This window comes from Musca autumnalis, unplaced genomic scaffold, assembly GCF_047663935.1.
Source record: "Musca autumnalis isolate F117 unplaced genomic scaffold, ASM4766393v1 scaffold_1, whole genome shotgun sequence".
Lineage (NCBI taxonomy): Eukaryota > Metazoa > Arthropoda > Insecta > Diptera > Muscidae > Musca > Musca autumnalis.
The window spans coordinates 281,770,173-281,787,158 of NW_027411644.1; the positions used below are offsets into that span (position 1 = coordinate 281,770,173).

Sequence of the window (16,986 nt, forward strand, 5' to 3'; positions counted from 1 at the left end):
TAGGTAAGAGGTATCTGTGTCATGAAAAGAAACTGGGGTCATGATTGACCTGAGTGCTTACTTATTGCTACAAAAAAGTTACAAAGAATACTATTCTTTAAGAAAATAAAACTTGAAATGGAAAATAGGGACATTTTTGTACCAAAATGGTAATTAACCCTCCGATGAGTGAGAGTTCTGAACTTCACGGCCGAGTGAAAAGGTCTCTAAGGACCTTTTTTGTAAATCGTGTTTTTTCATATATTTTTTTTTTTGTTTTTATTGTTTATAACTAAATTCTACATACAAAAATTATTATTTTAGTTTTTTTTTTGCTTAAGAAAACTATTGTAACAAGTTTAAAAATTATTGTTGTTGAGCGTGTACTTCTTGTCCCCCGCCCTGTGCGCAAGTGTTGCAGCGATCTAAAAGTGTGCTAGGTTCTCGCAAACAGCGTTGCCGCAGCCGAAGCAGTATGCCCGCGTTTTCCGCTGTCGCCCATACTCAGAACGGCAAAGGCGACATGACGGTCTACTTGACCTAGCCGCAAACGACGGTGCATTCACTTCCATCGGTCTTGGTAATACCTGAAATGAAAAGAAAAATAAAAAAACAAATAACTATTTATTTTATTCTTGAATTTGAAGATGTTTTTCTTACCCTGACATCGAATGCTTCAATCGCATTGCGTATCCTTGGATATGAGGTTATATTGTTGTTCAGGGCACGTTCTTCGATATTTGGTGTGGCCAATTGTTTCGTTAGCAATAACAAGAACGACCGCCGTCTGTCACTCCTTTTTATAGGCTTCATTTCGTTGTAAATCGTAAAAGCAGCCAATGGAGCGACGTCTAGCACATTATAAAACATGGCCAACGGCCACCGTCGTGTTGCTCTTTTGCAGCTGTAAGTGCCTAGCATTTGATCCATGGTATCAACGCCGCATTTGTTGGCGTTGTAATCTAATAGGGCTTAGGGCTTGCGCTTCTCGGTTTGCTCGTCAACGTGGCAGGTGTAGTGCATTGTGGAGAGCACGTTCACCACTTTATTTTTTTATTTTTGGCACGTATGAGCATAACGCTATATGCCCTTCGTTGAACCCAAATAATGTACTATTGATGGTGCGCTTTGGGTTCTTCTTGAAGTCCTGTGGAATGAATGTTTTGTTGTAGCGCACTGTACCAACATATGCGGTCTTCCTCCTCAACAAAATACGCGCTAAGTCAAGAGTGTTAAAGAAATTATTATTCCAGAATATATCATTCGCTTCACAGGATAATAACTCTGTGAGTCGCATAACCACCATACTTAGCTGGCTTTAACGGAATATATTGTGTGAAGCGGGTGCGGCCTCTGTAAGGGAACAACTGCTCATCAACTGTTAGTGCTTCATGAGGAGTGTAAGCTGCTGCCAAGTTATGTTGCAACATTTGCCAAATATCGTCAATAGCCGCAGTTTTGCTGTTGATGAGTCGCTGTTGTCGAGTATTTCCATTGTCGAATCGAATAAATTGTTTTATACACATGAAGCGATCGTACGACAACGCAGCTTTGTCTAATGGGCAACGCGTCGAGCACCATAATTCCATAGCTGATTCATGGTTTGATCTTGTGAGTCTAGCATACAAAAGAATAGCTACAAAGGCGTCAAACTTAGTGGGATTCGCCAAATTCCATGCAGCTGTAACCTCCTCCCTGCCTTTACGATTTGTTTCACGTAATATTAAGTGTATTATTTCCTCTGTGATGATTAAACGCATTATTGTATAGGGGTCGTGTATATTTCCTGTTGGTCCTGGTTTCTTTCTTGTGAAGTCGACCACATTATGATTACGAGTGCGTGGTGTTGGTGGTGCTTTTTTTACTCCATTGGGTGGCATCTTTACCAATATAGTAACTTTCATTAGCTTCCTGTCCATCATTTTCTTCCTCTTCATCATCGTCGTCATCAGTATCTTCATTTAGCTTGAAGTATCCCTCAGTTTCGGCATCTGACTCTTCAGCAGGTTGGTATGTGCGATCTTTATCATCCTCAACTTCATAATTATCAATTGCAGCAATATCAGTTTCTTCATCCATGTCTTCGTCCATAAAATCAGCAAATCTACTATCAGCTGCTGCCTTTCATCCGCAGTCATTTGCTGGCAATGTCTACTACGGCGATGTGTTGTAGTGGCCGAAGAAGGAGTAATTTCAGTTTGAAAAGGCAAAAAGGACCTTTTCACTCACTCAGGGTTAAAGCATTTGAAACAATGTGGAATTGAAAATCGATGCGGTTCCCATCACATCTAAATACAATTCACTTGTTTTGGACAAATCGTTTTCATACCAAATCGATTCGAAATTCATCACATACTTACTTACTTAGTTGGCCCATTACAGAACATTTGTTCCATAGACCGAACTAAGGGGTAGTTTACACTATATGTAAATGTCATATGACATGAAATTTTCCATCGTTATATATTCGCTAATATGTGTAATATTGGAGATTTTCCTTACGCCATTTACTCTGTGCGTCCACACCAGCAAAAATGTAAAAAAACTACGTCTCCACATTGCCTCCGTGGGTAAATATGGAATGTTTTTATTTCGTGTCATATGACATTGATAGATAGTGTAAACTACCTCTAAGAAAAGATCTCCATTCCTCTCTGTTTTTCGCTTGACTTTTTGGAATACCGCGCCTTTCCATTTCTTCATCCACTTGTTTGCTCCATCGAAGCTTAGGCCTGCCGATTCTGCGTGCACCGCCATGTGGCATGTATTCATACGCCTTTTTAGCGGGTTCATCATCGCTCATTCTCATGATATGGCCTAGCCAACGCAATCGTTGCATCTCGATACGTTTAACTATATTCATGTCTTTGTATAGCTGATATAGCTCGTGGTTCATACGACGTCGATATTCACCGTCAACGCAAACCGGCCCTTAGATCTTTCGAAGAATTTTCCTCTCAAACACACCAAGCACTGCCTTATCTGCTTGCGCAAGTACCCATGCTTCGGAGCCATACATTAGCACGGGTAGTATCAGCGTTTTGTATAGTGTTATTTTTGTTTGACGAGATGTGGCTTTGTTTTTAAATTGCTTACTTAGACCATAGTAGCATCTGTTGGCCAATACAATTCTTCTTCTTATTTCACAACTGATGTTGTTTGTTGTGTTTATGGCAGTGCCGAGGTAGACGAAGTCTTTAACTACCTCAAAATTGTAGGTACCAACTTTCACAGTTGGTCCGAGCTCTATGGACGCTTTGCGCGTCGACACCATCAATTTGGTCTTTTCGCCGTTTACCGCCAGACCCACTTTCGCAGATTCTGCTTCGACCTTCCTAAAGGTATCAGTTACTTCCTTTACTGATCGTCCCATGATGTCTATATGATCAGCATAAGCAAGTAACATGTGGCTATTGGTGTAGATTGTGTCACTTCTTTTGACATTTGCCTCCCGTATAACCTTTTCTAGCAGGATGTTGAAAAGATCACACGAAAGGTTGTCTCCTTGCCTGAAACCTCTTTTGGTACAAAACTCTTCGGAGAGGTTCTTTCCTGTTTTAACTGAATATCTTGTGTCAGTTGGAGTCATTTTACAAAGCCGAATGAGCTTTGAGGGGATACCAAATTCAGACATGGCTTGGAATACCTTTGAACGTAGCGGGCTGTCGAAGGCTGCTTTATAATCGACAAAAAGGTGGTACGTGTCGATCTGCATCTCTTGGGTCTTCTACAGGATTTGCCGCAGGGAAAATATCTGGTCAATGGTGGACTTGCCAGGTCTAAAGCCGCATTGGTATGGTCCAATTATTTCGTTGACAATGGACTTTAGTCGTTCGTACAATATCCCTGACACTATCTTGTAGGCGATAGGGAGAAGACTTATGCCCCTATAGTTGGAGCATAAAGTCTTATCTCCCTTCTTGTGGACGGGGCACAGGATACTCAGGTTCCAATCGTGGGGTCCTTGTTCTTCCTGCCAGATGTTGCTTACTTGTTGATGAATACACCTTATCAGCGTGTCGCCTCCCCGTCCACAACAGCTCGGCTGGTAAGCCATCGGCTCCTGCTGCCTTATTATTCTTCAGCCGATTTATTGCTGTCTTTATTTCATCTTGGCTGGGCGCGGTATACATTCAATACCATCTTCTGGGATTGGATCTGTGGTATCTTCGTTGACTTCGAATGAGAGATCACGCCTTAGAGAAATCATTCTCAGTATAAAGAAATCATTACGGAAATCAAAAAATGAGAAATCACCCCTTTGAGACGTGAAAAGCATTCCATAGAAAGTGGGATATCAATCTAGTCATATAGACTTCAGAACCTACACTGGCAGTTAAAAATTCCCCATAAACTGAGAAGTCATTCACACTTATAATCTGAGGCATCAGACCTCGAATATACATACATATGCTCAATCCAATTCTCCGAATGGGCAAGAGAGACTTCTCGCATATCAATGAGTGCATCCCGATTCACATTCGATAAATGCTATGGACCTATTTTTTTCGCTGAGTCCGAACGAAATGCCTTAACACACTACTTGTAGAGAACACGGTGCTCTTGAAGCAAATTTAAATGAAAGATGCTTGCACCTGGGAAGTTTTTGCAAATTCTGTAACTACAATGTTCATAGATGAGAAAAATCAAAAAACAAAAAAATCGCCGGAGCGCTTTTTAAATAAATCGCGATTCAAGTTGACATTTTTAGTGGTTGTTTAGATTTTTGCGATTTTGCTTGGAAACCGCAAGTCCCATCGAAATGGGAATAAAGAATATGTTGTAGATATGACAATTTTCTACAAGATTGATCTTAATGGCATTATCGTCGGTTTTACCGTTTTTGAGATATAGAAGTTCAAATTGGGACAATTCAAATTCAATTCAATTTTGTATCGCCCCCTTATAAAACAATGTCATGACTGCAAATTCCCAACTTAAACTTATATATCTAAAAAATGGTCAAACTAGGAAAAGTTACACACACAGCTGTAAGATTTTTTCAGGTCCCATATCGATAAGACTTGCCGCATTCAAGCAAAATCGCGAAACTCTAACAAACAACTTAAAAATGTAAACTGAGCTTTTTTATCTGAAAAATGGTACAGCCTGAGAACAAATCGTAAACGTCAATCCTGTAGAGAATTTTCACAGCTACCACATTTCCTTTAGCACCATTTCGATAGGACTTGCGGTTTCCAAGCAAAATCGTGAAAACCTCGCGATTTATTTAAAAATCCCTACAGCGATTTTTTTTGTTTTTGGATTTTTCTCATCTATGAACATTGCTGTTTCAGAATTCACATAAACTTTTCCTGTGTAAGTGGTTTTCATTAAAAGTTAGTTAAGGCGCACCCTTTATGACATTGTTTTATAAGGGGGCGATACAGTCAGTGCATTGTCCCAATTTGAACTTCCTTATTTCAATAATGGTAAAACCTACGAAAATACCATAAAGGTCAATCTTGTAGAAAATTTTGATACCTACAACATTTTCGTTAGTCCCATTCTGATAGGACTTGCGGTTTCCAAGAAAAATCGTGAAAACATAAACAACCCCTAAAAATTTCAACTTGTGAATCGCGATTTATTTAAAAAGCGCTCCGGCAATTTTGTTGTTGTTTGATTTTTCTCATCTATGAACACCTTTCATTTAAATTTGTTTCAAAAGCACCGTGAGAAGTTGTACATGGCTGAAATACTCAAGAAATTTCGGCAATATTACGCTATATATTGAAAATTTTATGTTGTCAGACTAGAAATCGAACCCATGCAGACGGGTTTGCTTAGAGTTAGAGTTGGGCAATTTCGTTCATCGTTGACTGTCCTCGTTTAAAAACATATGAGTAATGTCATACAAATCAACGTGTAAAATTATGTATACGTACTTTTGCCATACAAACTACCGGAGTTCATTGAACGAGATAGTGACACAACTCTAACTGAAGTACAATTTCAATTCATATATGTATGTATACTCTGAAGTTAGTAATATTCGAATCGAAACAGAATTCTTGAGATTTGTAACGTTTTTAGAACAAATTATATGATCTGGATATTTGTTGGGCAGCGGGGACTCACTATGAAAAAGTTTGATCCCTTGACAGCTTCATCATCATTTAATTAAAGGGGTCAGTAAATTTGTCGACATTTAAGAGTATTTCAATTATGCAACTTTTTAAGCCACATGAGCAGAATAACCCATTATAAAGTAATGCAAACAAGTCACCTTCCAGTGTGTTGAAAAAGCCAGTGTGCTGAAAAAGAATGGATTATTTCTTTAAATTTGATCAGATTATTTGTAGACTGTTAGTGGCTATTGTATAACTACTTATTTGTTAGAATAATGGTTAACAGGTTGATCAGAAATGTGGGTTTTTGGGTGAGTTTAGAATAGAAACATAGTCTGTAATATTCGATAATCATTTACCTTTTCTATTTATGGACGTTTTGCAATATTTCGGCCTACAGCACAGTGAAATAAAATAGAAATTTTGTGCCATATCAAATATATATTCTCTCCCTCTCTCCTTGATTTCCCTTTTTGATTCTTTTGGTTTGGACTTTCGTGCGTAAAACAATAAAAGCTTCATTACAACTTAACTAATTATTTTTTCTGAATATTCTTCTTTTTTATTTAATTATTAGCTAATCTAAAAAAAGAAAAGATGAACAATTTTAAATGATGAATGAAACTTAAAAAAAACACATAATTTTTGAATAGAAAACAAATAAAATAATCTTCTTCCCAACAAAGAAACAAAAAAAGCAATACTAGCGCAAAAACACACACACAAAACCTCGTATTCAAAGTTGTGGAACTTATTCAATGAAAAAAAAAAATTCAATAATGAAAAAATCCATTGTTTTAGCGACATCAATTGTATTATGTGGATATTAGTGACAAAACAAAAACAACAAAGAACAAAACTAATAGAAAATGTTACTTAGGAAATTTTATCAATTGTTTTTTTATATTTACAACAAACAAAACAAAAAACAGTTAAAACCCATCGTGTGTTGTACAGACAGAAGACATTCGATGCTATCACAAAAAAAAAAAAAAATGTTAAATAAAATTTGTACCTCTGTAATATTTTTCCTTTGAATTCTAAACCTCCGATTTTTGTTTTAGCCAAAAATATATAGAGAACAATTGTTATATAAAGGGTACTCACAAAATGGCTGGATGAAATTGGTAATATTGATTGAAATTTTCAATGATGAAATTGTATTTTTGTTTTGTGGGTAACCCATTCAGTCATTTTACAATAACAGAGGTAATTTAGTCAAGTGTAATAAAATATTTCTTATACCTACTCCCTCCTCGGAACTTGTTTTCACACAACAAATGTATAAGTGTATGCAGAATCAACTTTATTTTTTTTTTCTACAAATACAAATATAATGGAAATAATGGTTTTGTTCGTTTTTCTTTTTTTTTCTAAAAACAAAAAATAATAATAAATTAATAAAATACTATTTAAGGATATACACCAATAATAAACAATAATTTTAAATACAATATACATTTAAAAAGAAAATTACAAAATAAAACGTTTATGAAAAATAATAATAAAAAATAAAGTATGAAATTGTGATTTTTTGCAAATCAAACAAAAAAAAAAATTGTTGAAAAACTGTTTTATTTTGCTCACGTTTTGTCAAGCCCCCCTCGCTCTCTATCTCTTTACCACACACACAACTGTAAATATATTCTCTTTAAACCACAACAAAAATATTCATTATTAACTAAATTTTGCTTTAGGTTTATTTTCTTTCGTTAACTTTCTTCACATCTCCTCATCAACAACATTTCTTTCACGCGTTTTGTTTTTCTTTCGATCACCATTTTGTTTATTTATCGCAAAAAATATCGTTACGGCCCGCCTGTCTTACAAAAAAAATCTTGTTTCAATTTATTTATTTTTTATATATATTTAAAATATTTTTTTAAAAAGCTCTAACACTAAAAGTACTTTTCTATTGTTATTATTTTTTCTCTTAACTAAATTTAATATTCTCTATTTATTTTAACATTTAAAATTTTTGTTGTTTTTGTTGGCGTTTTCATAAAAAAAATAAATATTTTGTTTGGAACTAATATTTAATAATTTAGCAGCGATATTTGTCCATATAGACTGTGTAACAAGATTGGTTTTGAATATACCAACAAATTGTGGATGAAGTAATTTAAAAAAAATAAATAAAAATATAAAATAATTAATATGTATTCATAAAAAGTTTAATATGTTTCACAATTTTGTATTATATATACATATGTATATATTAGGGTCAGATTAGCTAAACATGTGTGAATAATGTAGTTATGCCAATTGAACTAGATGGAACTGTCTAGTTTACTACGTCGTTCCAATCATCCATATCGTTTGTATGAAAACCTCTGCGTTTACCTAGTCCCAATTTACATTGGGCGAGTTTACTTGCGGCAATTGTCATTTTGTAGGAGAGAGAGGTGAGGCATATGGTAACCCTTTGCCTCTCAGCACTCTCTCTCACCTACAAACTGACAATTGCCGCAAGTAAACTCGCCTAATGTAAATTGGGACTTAATTTCACTCGTTAGTTTGTATGCCATTACTAGACAGCGGAATCCTATGCAAATGCATATATTATTAGGATGGTCTGATTAGACAGAAACTCGTTTTATCACAAACTAAAACGAATTAGGCCCAGAAATATTTGCATATTTGGCATATAGTGCATATTTTAACATATTTTTACATACAGTTTGTCAAGTAATTGTATTCGAACCAAGAAAACTAACATTTGTATTAATTTATGAAAAAATTACTGATAATCGTGATAAAAATGTCGGGTTTTTTGCAAAACTTAGTTGGACGACTTATTTAAGACAAGATAGGATGTATAAATAAAAAACTAACCCACGTAGTCCAACAGGAAATAACAAAAACCAATAGCTACATGCAATGCAAGTTGTCAAATAAATGTTTTCGAAATGTAATGGAGGATCCAATATACCCCATATTTTCGGTAAATACTTGAAAATAGGGACAATTTATGAATTTTATTTTTAACAGGGAGTAACTACTAACAAGTATCAACAATATTAGGCATCGAATATCCGTACTAGGAGGGTTACCATATGGACCAAGGGCGTACCAGGTCATATTACATGTAAACAGGATCCTATAGGTTTTAAACCGGGAATATCTGAAAACTAAGACTTTTTATGAGTTTCTTTAGATCACTAGGATGGATTGCCATCAACTAATATAAGCATAATTAAACCAGGAGGCTTGCCGGATGTACGAAAAAGGTACCAGATTATATAAACAGTAAATGAGACCACCTGAATCCATAACCAGGGCTTAAGGTTTGCTTATTTAACTCAAATTGAATTAATGGATAAGGCAATTCTCTAAAACAAACCAAAATATGAAATAAAAGTATAAATATCGCATAGAAATACATATGCAAGATATTGTCAGTCTATACTGATTTTATAATGGACATCCGATTTCAACTGTTTAGAGCCAGTTCAGAGGAATTCTACAAGTTTTTTTTTGGCTTCCATGGTAACACTGAAGCATTATTTTGCCGTCAGCATTATTTTCCCCTTAAAACATATGCAACAGTAGTACTGCAGAGTACACGAGGTCGTAGTAGGCATTTCTGAACATTGTCGAGATCTGTACCCCATACATTTCTAAGCAATATTAGTCTCTTACTGCGATATTTCCGATCTCTTAATTAATTTTAAGTGAAACAACAAACTTCGGTGCCCTGTTTAGAGACACATGTGGTCTCGTTTACTGTTTATATAATCTGGTACCTTTTTAGTCGATCTGGCAACCTTCCTGATCTAATTATGCTGGAGGTAATATTTATTGTATTTGATGGCAGTCCATCCTGATTAACAAAACAAACTCTTAAACGACATAGTTTTTAGATTCTCCGGTTTAAGACCTTAGGACCCTGTTTACATGTAATATGACCTGGTACTCCTTTGGTCCATATGGTAACCCTCCTAGTACGGATATTCGATGCCTAATATTGTTGATACTAGTTAGTAGTTAATCCCTGTTAAGAATAAAATTCATAAAATGTCATGATTTTCAAGTATTTACCGAAAATATGCGGTATTTTGGAACCTACATTTACATTTCGAAAACATTTATTTGACAACTTGCATTACATGTAGTTATTGGTTTTCGTTATGTTTTGTTGGACTACGTGGGTTAATTTTTTATTTATACATCCTATCTTGTCTTAAATAATCGTCCAACTAATTTTTCAAGAAATCCGACATTTTTATCACAAGTATCAGCAATTTTTTCATAAATTGATACAGAAAAATGTTAGTTTTCTTGGTTCGAAAACAATTACTTGACAAACTGTATTTGCATAAAATGAGCATATGCAAAAATATATACAAGGATTTGTCTTCGTTAGGGGTATGAAACTTTACATCTGCAATTTGTCCGCATGCGTTCACGTCTTCATATAGCCCCCATAGAACGGTACCTTCCGATTTACGATATTTTGAAGGTTGTGGCCTCAGCATCACACTTAAATGGCTGACATTTTGTATAAAGTCTTCGTTGGGAGTATAAAACTTTCCACCTGAAATTTGTCAGTATAGGTCCACGACTTCATTCGGTATTTTGAAAGTTGTAGCGTCAATATTCCACCGAAATGACTGAAATGTGGTATTTAGTCTTCGTTGGGGGTATAAACTATCTACCTGAAATTTCTCGGTATAGGTTCACGTCTTCATATAGCCCCCATAGAACGAACGGATCAACCGATTCGGTACATCCGGATATCTGGTATTTTGGCCCCAAAATCCCTCCGAAATGGGTGAAATTTGGTATTAAGTCTTCCTTGAGGGTATAAAACATTCCAACTGGAATTTGTCGGTACGGTACCTCCCGATTTCCGGTATTTTGAAGGTTGTGGCCTCAATATCCCGCCAAAATGGCTGAAATTTGGTATTATGTCTTTCTTGGGGGTGGTAAACAACTTTCCACCTAAAATTTGTCGGTTTAGGTTCAGGCCTTCATATAGCCCCCATAGAACTATACCTCCCGATTTTCGGTATTTTGAAGGTTGAGGCTGTGGTAATATATTTCTCTATTTTATTGACTTGGCTGAAAAGAATTTTAAACAGAAAAAGTGTACATACAAAAATTTTTGTACCAATTATTGATATATTTGTTGCATAAGAAAATATGTAAAATGCATAAATTTTGCATATGCACCAAGTTATGCATTTTGCATCATTTTGCATATGTCATATGTTTCGATTGCACTTTAATCAGAAGCCAAAAATATGCCCAGTCCCAAAATTTGACATGAATCGGACCAAAAATAGGGGTTGCCTAAAATTCCACTGTCTAGTCATTACTCATGCGTTTTGCAACTAGGACTGTGAACTAGGATCTGGATAACCCAACTATAGAATTATGCCTTGCGCCCAAGGAACATATACGCTGTTAGCGAGTCATGTGATCCAAGACATTTTTATGAAGAATATCTTCAAACATTATTTATCAGATATAAGCCCTTTAGAGGTATTATCTTGATAGATTTCTAAAAAAAATCTGCTATACATTGAATGCTTCTAAAAAGTTTGAGGACTATTTTATAATTAAAACCCTTCTAGATGTCTTCATCTATTTTGACCTTTCAAGTAGATTGGCGTTCGCGTAGGTCTGAATATTCCTGCTGTATTTACCGACCACACAGGCCAAAATTTTTGTAACTGACTAAAATATTTTAATTCAAATTTCTTTAATTTCACTGAGCAACACCAAAATTATTAACCATATTCTGACACCGCAGTGTGATAGAACACCAAAAATGAGAAGACACGTGTCTCGCCATTTTTCCCTATCTCATCAACTTTCGCGGTTATAGGCCTCCAAAGGTTTGAGGCTTTGATGTAGAAAGGGTCATTTAATCAGGACTATATCTTCCAAACCGTTAGGAAATTTGAATTTATCTCGAAGGCAAAGTTGTAGCTCTGTGAATCTTCATTTGTTCTACAAATTTGTTTGTTGAAATCTAAGTTACATTTTTGTACTTGACTGTATCCTTAATTTTTGGGCGGTTGCGTATCTTTAAACCAGAGTCGGAAAAAAAGTACAAAAATTGGATATTTTCAAAAGATTTTTGCTATTTTTAGCATTAAGAACCGTTCATAAACATTTCGCATATTCCACAAAGTTGTTTATTGAAGCCTTTTCTACACTATTGTGGTTGATTGTTTTCTTGAATTTTGAACGCTTTAATATCTATGGAGCAGAAGCCGAGAAAAGAGGATAAAAATCGCAATTGTTTTGCTATTTTGACCATTAAGACCTGCTCTTTCATGGTTCGTATATTCTAGAAAGATGTTTATTGAGATCTGAGGTACATTTTTGTAATTGGTTGTTTGTTTCAAATTTGATCGGTTTGATAGCTATATAACAAAACTAGAGAAAAGCTTTAAAAGAGATTTGACCATGGTGATTTTGACCATACAGATGAAGTTTGATGGGTTATATGTGTTCACAATTTTTGTTCTTTAAGACAAGAGCTACAACTTTGCCTCTGAGATAAATTCAAATTTCCTAACGGTTTGGAAGATATAGTTCTGACTAAATGACCCTTCTTACATCAAAGCCTCATAACCGCTAAAGTTGATGAAATAGGGAAAAACGGCGAGACACGTGTCTTCTCATTTTTGGTGTTCTATCACACTGTGGAGTCAGAATATGGTTAATAAAACATGACTCAAAAAATTACACACAGTGTTTCTATTTCTTTAATATAAACGTGGGCTTTTTATATTTTGCTACACTAATACCGAATAAAACGTAATTTAAAAAAAATTATTTGTGCATTTTAATTTTTTTACTTATCTACAAAATCAATTTAAAAGTTTAAAGTTTATTGTTTTAATAAAAAAAATGTCAAAAGACGCCTGGCGACACTGCGTGTTGGCTAGGCCAGAAGGTTTTTAGTGCCTCTTTGATATGACCAAAAATGTACCTCATCGACATAAGTGTTTTAGACCCCAAGTATATTTGGACAAAATTCGTTTCAGACTATTAAAGTCGATTTAGCATTTAGTCCATACCTCCTGAGATAATGACCTAAAAGGTTCAAGAAACCCTGTCGGTACCAACTAAAATGGCAAATACGCAAGATAACTCTCTTAGGGATTTTCTGACTGGTCCAAACTTTGTGCATCGTATAATTTCATCCAGTCACGTATGCGGTTGGAATATGGATATTGACTGTATTGGTCTACTCCTTCGGGTACCTGTACATACTAAAATGGCTGGTGTGCAATGACTGATGGGCACGCTATCTTGCTAAGATGCTCTTCCAAAATATATACAATGTGGTCCATTCCTTCAGATACCACATCAGCAATACTTTTTAGCTTTGATCCAAATCCATCTTTCATGTCATAATATCTCGTATATAGAATTTTTAATCAAATGATAACATTTTGAAGGGTACAAAACGTGAAACTTTTTCAGGGGTAATTCGATCATTTCATTAAATTTTAATTTCGAAACTTTTCATTGAAAATGTATGTGTATTAGGGTGGGGCGATTTGTGTGGAAGGAAAAAAACCTTAATGAGCCCTTCGCGTTTCTGATTCCTGGGATTGAACTGAGCAAAAAAGTCCACTGGACCATATATCTACCGTGAAAATCGAGCCTCCCGATTTTGACTTTAAGTTTTTTATTGACGTTTTTTGGATATTTTGGTATATAACAGCCAAACCATTGAGATTTTCGATCCAACACAAAGACAAACATTGTAGCCAAGACAGTAATTGAAAACACTCTAATACATCGCAAAAGCATTGGAACGCTCCTTCAGGCAGTTTTGTTAACCGATTTAAAAAAATAATAACTTGTTCGAAAGATATTATTTGCCTCTTTAAAGGAAGAAGGATCAATAGAAATCCGTTGTGAAAAAAGAAGATATGTCCGTTTAAATTTGAAAATGTAAGAAACCCAGATTTTCACTACCATTACCGTTATAAAAAAATAAAACGAAGTGATACAAACGAACTAAAGGCATTGTCGTTGTCCATGGATCCCAACACGATATAATTTTGCATCAGAACACTTGAATATTTTTCGGGTCAAATTTTGTAGCACAATGTCATTTATCGACATTTTCCGAAAAGTTTGCACATTCTTAAGGCCAAAACTGCCTGAAGGAGCGTTCCAATGCTTTTGCGATGTATTAGAGAGATTTCAATTACTGTCTTGGCTACAATGTTTGTCTTTGTGTTGGATCGAAAATCTCAATGGTTTGGCTGTTATATGCCAAAATATCCAAAAAACGTCAATAAAAAACTTAGTCAAAATCGGGAGGCTCGATTTTCACGGTAGATATATGGTCCAGTGGACTTTTTTGCTCAGTTCAATCCCAGGAATCAGAAACGCGAAGGGCTCATTAAGGTTTTCAAATCGCCCCGGCCTAATGTATATACCCAGCAAACCAAATGTCGGATGTCCGACACGTCTGAACAATTTCGGAAGCAACGTCGTTCAGATTTCGTTCCGATTTCTAAACGATTTTTCGGAGCGGAAATAGTTCAGATTTTGTACCGATTTCGTTCCGATTTCGGAACGAATGTCGGAAAGAAAATTCCTTTCCGAATTTCCCAAGGATTTTCTTCAGATTTCGTTACGAAATCGGATCGAAATCGATACGATGTCGCTCCGACATTTCGTTCCGAAATTATGTCAACCACTTCATACAACTTTCGTTAAGATATCGTTACGATTTCGTATCAGACATCGGACGTATCGTCCGAATTTTGTTCCGATTTCGTTAAGATGTCGGTACGATTGGTTTGCTGGGTACATACATTCATTTGAAATTGAAATTCGAAATACATTTATTTGAAATTGAAATTAGTAATTCAAATTTTCTTATCTGTAAATGGAATAATTTGGTTTTAATTTTCGATTTTTCAGATGTAACTCATATTGTTTGTTTGTAGTTTTAGTTTTCTATTTGTATTTCAAATTATTTTCTCTTCAAATTTGTATAGTTGTGTAGTTTAAAAATTTTCAATTTGAATTTTGTTGTTATAATTTGAAATAATTGGAATTTCTAATGGAAACATTTGAATTCGAATAAAAAATAAAATTACAATAAATAGATACGGTCGAATTTCAAATGAAATAATTTGAATTATAAATGAAATTCTCGGACTGAAATGTTTGGAATTACGTATCAAAGGCGTATACAACATATATACGCTATATACAACATATTTTTTATTATTTTTATTTTAATATTTTTTATTAATTATGTCCACGAATTACTTCAAATTTCACAAAATCTTGTTACACACGGTCGTATAAAAAATGTTGCTATAATGAAAGAAAGAAAAAATAAAAGAAGAACAATTTAATATATACATATATATTTTTTTTTAATTTACTAAAAATATTGTTTATAAATGTCAAAACATTTCAATACCATATTTCTATTTGGATATTGTAAAAATTAAATTTGAAAATGTTGGTCCAGATTATGAATTATGAACAAAAAATGAGTTTCATGAACTTTTGCCATTATAAATTTCCCGTGACCAAAATAGTTTCAGTTCATAATTGGAACAAAATATTTGCAAAATAAAATAGGGTCGGGTCAAAAGTATTTTGAAATTTTGAAAAAAAATTCGAAAATTTCAAAGTTCATGTAGTCTTCTTAAAATGGTCTGAGCTTTTTTTTAATGTAGCCAATTTTAAAGAAGTCTAAAGAGACATAGTCCATAGTGTCAGATATTGTCAATATAACTGCAATTAAACGCTATGCCGACCAAATAATTTTTCATTAAATTTTAGTACGACTTTGTGTTCATTTCTAATAAACCAAAAATTGGGTTTGATTTTTATTTTATATTCAAAATTTTGTTTTATTAAAAAATACCCTCAAAGCTGAACTATATTTTGAAGGTACACTAAATTTTTGTTTGGATAATTTTTCCTTAGTTTTTGTTTTCAATACGCTGACAGCCCAATAGTTAGTTCGTTTTTCTTCGAATACTTTTTCGAATCGACCTTAAAAAATTTTTATTTTTTTTCCTTAAAATATAAAAAGCCGTTGAGAGGATTCTGTTCTGCTCTGAATTTTTTTGCAAATGCAAAATTAAATTTTTCCAACTGTTAAAAATTGTTCATTTTTTTCAAAATAATTGTAATTAACTTTAAATATTTAGTTAAGTTTAAATATTTAAAGTTAACGAGACAAAATTTGAATACTTAGGTTTGAGTATTCATAACACCTGTTTCACTATGTCAAACGAACATAAAAAAACGAAAGAAAAACAACTAAACTAAGGTATGATTTTTAAATTTTGTAGTTGTTTTAAAGCAAACACAAAGTCAATATTGTTATGAAAACCAAAGTTTAGGTGTTTTTCGTTCGCATTAATTTTTTTCGACGTAATGAAACAGGCCCTTAGGTTTGGTTTATTTTTTTGTAATTCACTCTACATGAACTACATTCTGGACTATGTCACTTTAGTATGGAAAAATAAGACGAGCAAAAAAATTGTAAACCCGTTAAAATTTTTAAAATTTTAAGTTTGGCTTTTTTATTTAATTTATACAAAACCACAAAATAACTTGAGAAAAAATCGAAACAAAAGCAAAAACGGCAAAGAAAAAATAAAGTTTATTTGCATACATCACATAAATTTTTTGTTGTTGTTTATATTTTATATACTTGTCATGTTGCTATATAAATATGTATTTTTCTTAAATATAAACTTAATTTTTAAATTTTATTTATACAATTCTTAAAGAAAAATTGTTTACAATAGCAATGATAAGAAACATCTATGAAAAAACAAAGCCAACCTAAAAAGTGTCCAAAACTTTGAATACGATGCAAGTGAAAAACGCTAATAAATTAACACCAAAAATATGTTTTAAAACAAAAGAGAAGAAAACATTATTTAAATTGTACTTCTTTTAATTTTTCTTTCTTTAC

The 16,986-nt window shown here is 33.9% G+C and overlaps 1 protein-coding gene across 42 annotated transcripts in view; it reads left to right on the plus strand.

The window, feature by feature from the left end:
- The window catches only part of Nuak (Nuak family kinase 1), a 180,587-nt gene that overhangs the window by 129,519 nt on the left and 34,082 nt on the right, over positions 1 to 16,986 (plus strand). For 14 of the 42 annotated variants that reach the window (XM_073961432.1, XM_073961434.1, XM_073961439.1 and 11 more), the window contains one exon: positions 6,628 to 6,716. The exons of the other annotated variants lie outside the window; for them this stretch is intronic. In XM_073961432.1, the coding sequence (XP_073817533.1) occupies positions 6,628 to 6,665 (38 nt within the window). In that variant the 3' untranslated portion in view covers positions 6,666 to 6,716. Of the gene's footprint in view, positions 1 to 6,627; positions 6,717 to 16,986 lie in introns of those variants that run through there. 42 annotated transcript variants of the gene reach the window in all.